General features: G+C 31.4%; 1 protein-coding gene across 8 annotated transcripts in view; it reads right to left on the reverse strand.

The window, feature by feature from the left end:
• Window positions 1–8,745, reverse strand: part of LOC106462725 — an 81,872-nt gene that overhangs the window by 35,334 nt on the left and 37,793 nt on the right. For all 8 annotated transcript variants that reach the window (XM_022390055.1, XM_022390059.1, XM_022390054.1 and 5 more), the window contains 2 exons: window positions 4,887–5,070; window positions 2,402–2,514 (listed from right to left, as the gene is read on the reverse strand). In XM_022390055.1, coding sequence (XP_022245763.1) covers window positions 2,402–2,514; window positions 4,887–5,070 — 297 coding nt within the window. The remainder of the gene's footprint in view (window positions 1–2,401; window positions 2,515–4,886; window positions 5,071–8,745) is intronic.

Genomic DNA, 8,745 nt, shown 5'->3' on the forward strand with positions numbered 1-8,745 from the left:
GAAACATTGTACATCTGCTGTTATGTTAAACTTATATTAAAGTTTTTTCTTCATTACCCATTCAAGCCGTCTCCAACCATTATTAGTCTCAAAGTTCGTTCCTCGTCATCGAATTTCAAAATCAATGTTTTATGTTCTCATTCTGAAGCATAAAAGACAGTACAAGATTTATTTCATGTCTACAAGCATGACAAACAACAAAATTGTTTACTTTCTATTTGCATCAAGTTATTCTTACTTTTTTTTACCATACAGAACATTAATCAAAATTTTTATCCAGATATATTTATAATTAGAAAATAAATTGGAAGCCCAATCTATCATTCGATTACCTCTTGTCAACGAGTTATACACGTTTTGGGGGTATATCACCCCTCATCAGCAGTGAAAGACAAATAAAAATGCTAGGCATACAATAGTATTAGAGGCCAAGTCTTGTTTTTTTATATGAACCTTTTCCAGGATTGCAGTTGGGGGGTGGTGTACCCCAAAACTGTTATAACTCAGTGACAGCTGGCAAACTGAACGATAGATTGAACTTCACATTTATTTTTGATATCTTAATCAGCTTACTTGCTGAATAATTTAGGAGATTAAATTAGTAACATTACACAGGCCTGAGAATTTAAACTTCATAAAAGTTGTTGTGGTTTTAATAATGAATTTTCCATAATTCAGTTACGTAGATTTCGAAAATAATAGTCATTTTTTATATCATGCAAGGATCTTTTTTTACAAATCGGGAAGAAAAAAATACTCTTATTTAGATCAAATTATTATTTCGTTTACCACAATGAACATTTTTTATTATTATATTTCTTAACAAAAATACAAATAAACTGAAGAAAATGGAAGAACATTGATGTCAAATGAATATGCATCTGCATTTATCCCAATTTTTTTTGTAAAATATACATCTCGTAGTCTCAAACCTACATGTTGTGGTCTTTCTTTTATGTATTGCATTATAACGTTTCGTGAAAAATCTGTAAGTGATGGAGAAAAATGAATAACATTTTTGGATTCAGCGTACAGGAATTATTCTAGAACATGTAAAAATTTCAAAACAATAAAACCATCGCAGGCCTATGTTATTGTTATATATTCTTCATATCCTATATATAAACATAGATTCAGTTCGTTGAGTAAAAGATGAAAAAAAAACAGACATACTTATAAGCCTGTTTCTAACTAGTTCAAATAATCTAAAAAAAATTAAAAAAAGGTGAGATGTTTTTAAAAAACTGTTGGTTACTTGTCTTCAGCACATTTTTGTTACAGTTTTCATTTTCATCTGATTGTGACTAAGTTGTATTGGACAATTCCTAACATATAATCAGCAAGTTCAGTAGTTCGCATTTATGTTACCTGGTTAAGGAACATAACTGTTTTCTAGTAAAGTCCAGCCACAGTTACTGACCTGCTATTCTAATGCGATATAAATATCAGTAACTTTGAATACACACAGTTGACAAACTAAAGAGGAGACAGTCTGTCAAAACCACCTACTGCAAACTCTTAGGCTTCTCTTTTCTGACCACATAGTTTTGACCTTTATTTTTATAACGCATCTACAGCTCCTAAATGTGATTTTGTTTTTGGTTCCACAATCTGGCACACTGGGCACTGCTTCTAATGGATTATGGTTTTCAAGTTTTTGTTTTCTATACTGTAAGTATTTATGTTTCGTAAAATTGTTGGTATAAATAGCACTCCAACCAATTCCATGTTAATAATGGCATAACTGAAGAGCTGTTATACACTTTGGTTACTGGGGTCATACTGGTCCAGTATTGTTATGTATTGACCTAAGCAATTTGTATGTTATTTACATAAATAAACAACTAATAAAACTTTAAATCTCTTCATTCTTTTCAGGCCCAATACAGGTTTAGAGTAAGAACAAATGTAAAATACACAGATGTATGTTGCTGACCAGTTGATGCAAGTCTTTTGTGTAATACCAGAGATTAACTGGAAGGCTAGGATAAAAAAACAACAACAACATTTCAAGTCTTACTTCACATAACATTTATATTTGCTATTTATTTAAATATAGATGCCTAAGCTGGAAAACCATGACCCATTAGTATAGGTGGTATTACAACAAGCTTCCCCACATAAGGCATACCAAACTATTAAGGTTGCAATTTTTTGTTATGTTGAAAGCTATGTGTCAAAATGTTAAATACTTCTCTTATTACAAGTTCAGTCAGCTTGCCCTGTGGATTAACTTAAAGCATTTTTTTTATATATAAACAAATTATTTTTTTTTGCATAAGCTTGTAAAAATATGGCTCTTTAACTATCATTTTAAATTTGTCTTATTTTTTTATGTAACATGCATTTACAGAAAAACCAATAAAGATTAGTCTTCTTAAACAATATCTCTTCTACTGACCTCTGTGCCTGCAACCTCTCTATTGCTGAGGGAGGTTCTGCTGGAGGAAGAAGGGTGGGTCTACGACGAACATTATGTACATGTTGGTCGATAGGAACATTAGATCTTTCATTCTGTAAAATATAAAGATGACAAAACTCATTAACATCTTTGCTAATAATCCTCAGAAGAATAAAAAGTATACAAAATCTATGTTATATTATATGTTTATTTGATGTAAAACTTGATCAAATAGTCAGGTTTATCATTAAGAATCTTAATGCTATAGGGAAGACGTATTATACAAAAAAGATATTGTGAAAAAAAATAAAGTAATGCATTTTGTACTCTGAAATATGTATGTACACAAAACAGTCCTTAAAAAAGAATGATGCTCTAAGTTACGCATGGATTAACCTTCAGACTCAAAGCTACATACAAATGCAGGACTCTACATTAACTTTTTAAGTCATGGTCTAGTGGCTATAATAGGTCACTAGTTTAGGGCTAGTGACACAGAAGTTTTTGCTAATAAAACAATATACACACAAAACACGTGAACCGGTTCTCGTATGTTTATTTTCAGATATTAATTTGCAAATATTGTGAAATTCAAGTCTATTTTATTGTTCTGGTGGAAGTCGCTAAAAAACAAAGTTACAACAAATTGGTAATTAAAACAATAGTCAATCCTTATTGTAAGTTTCATCTATATGGTACAAGTCATACTCATGCAATGCATAAACGTTTTAAAAGGTAATGGGTAAATGTAACTGACCAATCTTTAAAAACAATTCAATGTATAATGATCACAATGGAAAATAAAACAAAGTTGAAACTTAGCTGAATGGACAGCAACTGCCTGTTGTAGAGGATGACGTTCATGACCTGAAGACGAAAGGTGGAAGGCTTTCAAAACATCGTCCTCTACACTTGTGTTTCTACAACAGTCAGTTGCCGTCCATTCAACTAAGTTCAATGTACATATATCCAAGGATGTTTTGTGCTGATACAATACCACAATTGTAGAATTTATGAAATAACAAACCAAGCATAGAAAGAAAGTTATTTCATGGTTGGCTACAAAACTATTTATTTTCTTACATTCAGGCATAAACATTGAGAAAACTTAATGTCAAAAAGTAAGTCATAATGTGAGTTCATATATATTCAGCCACTAGCCCAACTGGACTAGATGTCATGTCGGCACAGTATAAATTCATTTCCTATTTGTCCTTGGTTATCAGTAATGTGAAACCCCGAATCATAAAATTTGTTAAAATGACAATTAAAGCAATGTTTTAGGTATCACTAATACCTATAATGCCATAAACAGGTTTTTTATTATATATATATATATATATATACACACATATATACTATAAACAAGTATAATGATATGAGCTCATAGAGAGGCTTTATTTTTTCATAAACGCTAGCTGAGAGTAACCAGTAAGAAAGCAAAAACTGTAGATAATGTTCCCTTTCTTTCTTTTGTTAATAAATCCCTAATCACTTCATTAGGTGTTAATTGCATATCCTGCTTTGTGGCAGGTACTCACTGACTCGTTTAACTGATTAAGTACTTGTAGCTTTAAATGCAAAGCCAAAAGTCTATAAAAGTGGAAGTGTACCCAATTTTTAGGTGTTTTTTATCCCCCTTCTCAGAAGAAAATTTGAAGAAACAGCCCACGTATTTTGTCAGAGTGGGTGATGGAAGCCAGAAGTCTATAAAAAAAATAGAAATGTGGGTTATATCAGGGTCTTTTTTATTTCCCTTTCCCCTTTCTGAGACAAATATCCTAAAACAAAATAGCCCATGTGCATCATTCTAGAGTTACCATACAAAAAATTATAATAATCAAGTCAGCAGCAATGCAAGCCAAAACACCTACAACAAAATGTGGAAATGTACCCCATTTCAGGGGCTTTTTTCACCCACTTTAGGACAAAAGCCCTAAAAAAGAAAATACCCCAAGTACACTGTTGGACAATTTCCAGTTATGAGACAAAAAATTACAGTAATCGAGGCAGCCAACTGTGGGTGATGGAAGCCAAAAGTCTTTTAAAAAAAGTGGAAATGTGGCCTATTTCAGGGGCATTTTTTTAATCCACATTCTGAGGCAAAATTCCTTAAACAAAATAGCCCACATACACTCTCTGACAATGGCAGTTTCCATTTACCGTACAAATAAATTGACAGTTATCGAGCCAGCCGACTCTGGGTTATGGATTCTAACACACACACACACAACAAATCATCTTTATTGTAACAAGTGTAATGAAAGAAGCTCATGAGATTAGGTTTTTTTTTTGTTACAAACCAGTATAATAATACGAGATCATGAGAGAGGGTTTCGTATTTTTATTATTTTTTTATATATATTATTATAAACAGTTCCAATGATAAGAACTTATGAGCAAGAGTTTGTTATAAGCAAATATGATAATACACACTTGGCAGATAAGTTTGTTAAACAGTTAATCTGAAAAGTAATGAACTTACGAGGTAGGGTTCTCTATACACATGTAATGCAGGATACAGCGACACAGGTACCTGTGCTACTGTACTATGTGGTAAACAATTTCTGTTTAAATCCTCAATGTACTGATAGCCACTTGTTACCACTGCTGATGGACTGGCAGTTCCAGTTGGATGTTTATATGCTGAATTGGCATCATTGGGAGACCTATGAAAGTTTAAAAGACTTATTTCAACACAAATAACAATAAATGTAATATAATTATAGTGAAACTATTAGTAGTATCGTACAAGTATTTTTAATTGATTAATAATTTTTAATTTATAAAATAAACCTTGGTAGAGTAATTAATAGGTTAAATAATTCATATCTAGAATAGTGTTTGTTTAACTTATTCTTTTATTTCAATGTTTTTGTCACCTGTGAGGTCAACTGTATATTTCAGATTAATTAACAGTGAGCAAGACTTTACGATTTAATGAAATAGTCCTGTACCTTATATAAAAAATAATTTTAAATGTTTCAGGACATGAAATTTAAGAAATGCAAAGCACAGAGTAGATAATGAATGACTACTGATTCTAACTTATGGTATAAACAGTTTATAAAGTTTGCTGAAACTAGTACTTCATATCTTTATGGTTGAATGATCAAACAAACTGAAAAGGTTTGGTTCAACAAGAAACTGACATGTGAAAACTAGGCATAACTGTTAACTATAAGATAGTGATTATAAAATATATACACCTCTTTTTTTTCAATTTTCATAAAAGACTTTCTAAAAAACAATGTTTCTAAAAAAGTTTTGTGCTCTACTTTCTTTCCATTTCTATCCTTATTATATTACAGTTTTCATAAGTTTTTTATTTATGAAAGAAATCTATTTTTTGCTTCATCTCGCAATGAAAAATTTAATGCCAATCTTTAGATGTAATTTTAAAATAAAAAGTGAATTAATCGTGTAGATTTGTTTTATTTCAGTTGTCTTTTCAACATGGCATTCGTACTCCACCAGTGGTACGTGGCTTCATTATAGCCGTCCAAATGGAATATATACTTTTATATACGACTTTGGAGATATGAGGTGCAGTTATATCTTATGGGTGCCTATGTACCGCGGGTGGCACACGATGTCCAACAGAAAACATACAAATGTACCACCAGTGGCGCACGATGTCATGAACTTGTTAAAAAATCATTATGTAAAAGCCACAGAAAAAGATAAACAATGAATATTTAATTCATTCGAATTTTCATTTATGTTTGTCACTGAAACCATCCAAGCACATTGTAGGCTTCCCATCACAATCCTTCAACTATTATCATCCACAGTAGGGATTATTTTATCCGATGTCCCCTTTTTACGATCGTAAAATTGTGAAATATTCATAATTCTTCTAAAAAACATAAAAGTACTTTGAGACAACGAAAAAATATTAAATATCAAAATCATTGGATTATTATTATTTAACTCAGTGTGCATCATCAATGGTGCACTCAAGAGAAAGCTGTTGATGGAGTCATTCTGTCACAAAACACAACAAAGCCATAAAATTAGCAGAATCTAAGACAGTTCACAATGAGGCTTTACATTTCTATTGCATAATTAGGGAAATCACTGACAACATGAATGGATTAATTCAATTTAAAGTTCTAATTTATTTCAAAGTTGAAACAAAAATAATGATATCCGAGAATCAGTTTCTTCAATCCAACAAAAGTCTGAAATAGTGTTAAGAAACTTTGTAATTATTAGGATGTTTAACTGCATAACATCATGTGCAGTATTAAGATGTTCACTTCCATAACGTAATATGTATTGTTAGGAAGCCTTGTAATTATTAAGGGGTTCACTTCCATAATGTAATATGTAATGTTAGGAAGCTTTGTAATTATTAAGGTGCTCACTTCCATAATGTAATGTTAGGATGCCTTGTAATTATTAAGATGCTCACTTCCACGATGTCATAACCTTCACCAAGAGCAGCACAGCAGACTTGTTGTGACTGACTGTTACAGTATGTGTGTGCACCACTAACGTAAACATACCACTTAAGTAGATTCGGAACACCCAGTTGCTTTTAATGAATATCTAACATTAAGTGCTGAGAATGAAATACAAACTTTTGAAAGACCTTCAAAATAGTCAGATCTCCAGTTATCTTCTGAATCTCTTGAGTAAAAAAAAAAAAGATGCTAGACTGCTTTGGCTACGATATATTTTAATGACACGATAAATAACAGTTGGTCATAGACCAAATTAAAGATAACCAGCCGTATCTATGAAGCCAAATTTAGTAAGAGTACTGGCCCAACTTCAAATGTTTACGAGTATGATCTTGGCCGTTTCCCAAAGATATTAACCAGTGAGATCACCACCTACGTAGGAAGAAGAGGATTTTCAATTTCCGATTGCTTTATTTTCTACACATACGACCAAAATATATTTCAGCTTTTATTCGAAATATTGTATCATAATATTAAGTTAACTGCTACTTACACTAATAGTAATTCCATTATTACTAATACGAATTTCTGAGTGAATGTAATGGAGAAAGTATAAAAACATGTTAACCACATCACATCTGCTTTATCCACTGCCAATGAGGCCTTTTGCCCAATACCTGGGCTCTTCAACTTGGCTGGGATAGTACAGACATATTAGTGGTTTAAAAACTATTTGTATTAGCATACTGCTTGACAACAGTGCTACAGTGTAAATTGGATTAAGTGTAATATTTATCAATTTTATTCATGTAGCAACACATCAGAATTATGGTAAGGACTTACAACAACACTGTCATTTATTTATTTTAACATCAAGTTTTTAGTATTTATTTTACTTGAACATTCGTACTAATTATTCAGACAAACCTACAAGTTAATATTCTTGACTCATAACAGGTTAAAATATCTATATTTTGACAAAATTTGCTACTTAATATTCTTGTTTAAAAACATTCCAAATCACATTACTATTTCACCTACACACACACACACACAATGATACATTATATGGACTTAAAACATGTGTTTCCATAAATATATCAGAATAAATCATTCTGAAGTAAAACTATAAATATGGGGAACTCGTGTGTTTCCAGTTAAAATCAGTTTTATTTAACTATAAAAACAGCATAGTACCAGCTAGGAAAGACTATAAAAATTAATTTTTAACATTTTTATATAAAAATAACCAACATCTTAAACTTCTGATTAGCAATGTATCTCTTTCTAGACCATCAAAATTTAATGCAATGTGTAAAGTTTGAATTTTGTTGATCTAATGTTATTCATTCAGATGCAAACAACAGACAAAAGAATTCATCAGACCACCAAAATGAATCTGAGACTTATGTAATATAATACTTAAGTACCAGTCAAATCCACAATTTCATTAGACTTTTGAGCATATAAGCTTATTGTTCTAGGTATAGGTCATTGACAGCCCACAGATCAAAGTTCTAGAATATCCAATTTGGTTTTATGAAATGTAGTTTTCAATAAAAGACACATGAAATGTGATTAGATCTCCAAATGTTAGTATCATGTTTACAAACAAACATTAAAATAATATTGTAAAAAGAATATAGCTGTAACCAATATCTATTTACTAAAGGAGTTATTTTTTTGGGGGAATTTCTCATAAAGCTATAACGACTATCCGTGCTTGCCATCCCAAAATTAGAACTGATAGATTGGATGGATGGATGACAGTTAGTCAACACTACCCACTGTCAACTTTTGGGCTACTCTTTACAAAGAAAAGTGGGATTGACCATCATATAATAATACTCAAATGACTGAAAGGGTGAATGTTTTTGATGACCGGATTTGACCTAATGAACTGCAGATTGTGAATGGAGTGCCCTAACCGCCAGT

The sequence above is a fragment of the Limulus polyphemus genome, unplaced genomic scaffold, assembly GCF_000517525.1.
Source record: "Limulus polyphemus unplaced genomic scaffold, Limulus_polyphemus-2.1.2 Scaffold1233, whole genome shotgun sequence".
In the NCBI taxonomy this organism is placed as follows: Eukaryota; Metazoa; Arthropoda; class Merostomata; order Xiphosura; family Limulidae; genus Limulus; species Limulus polyphemus.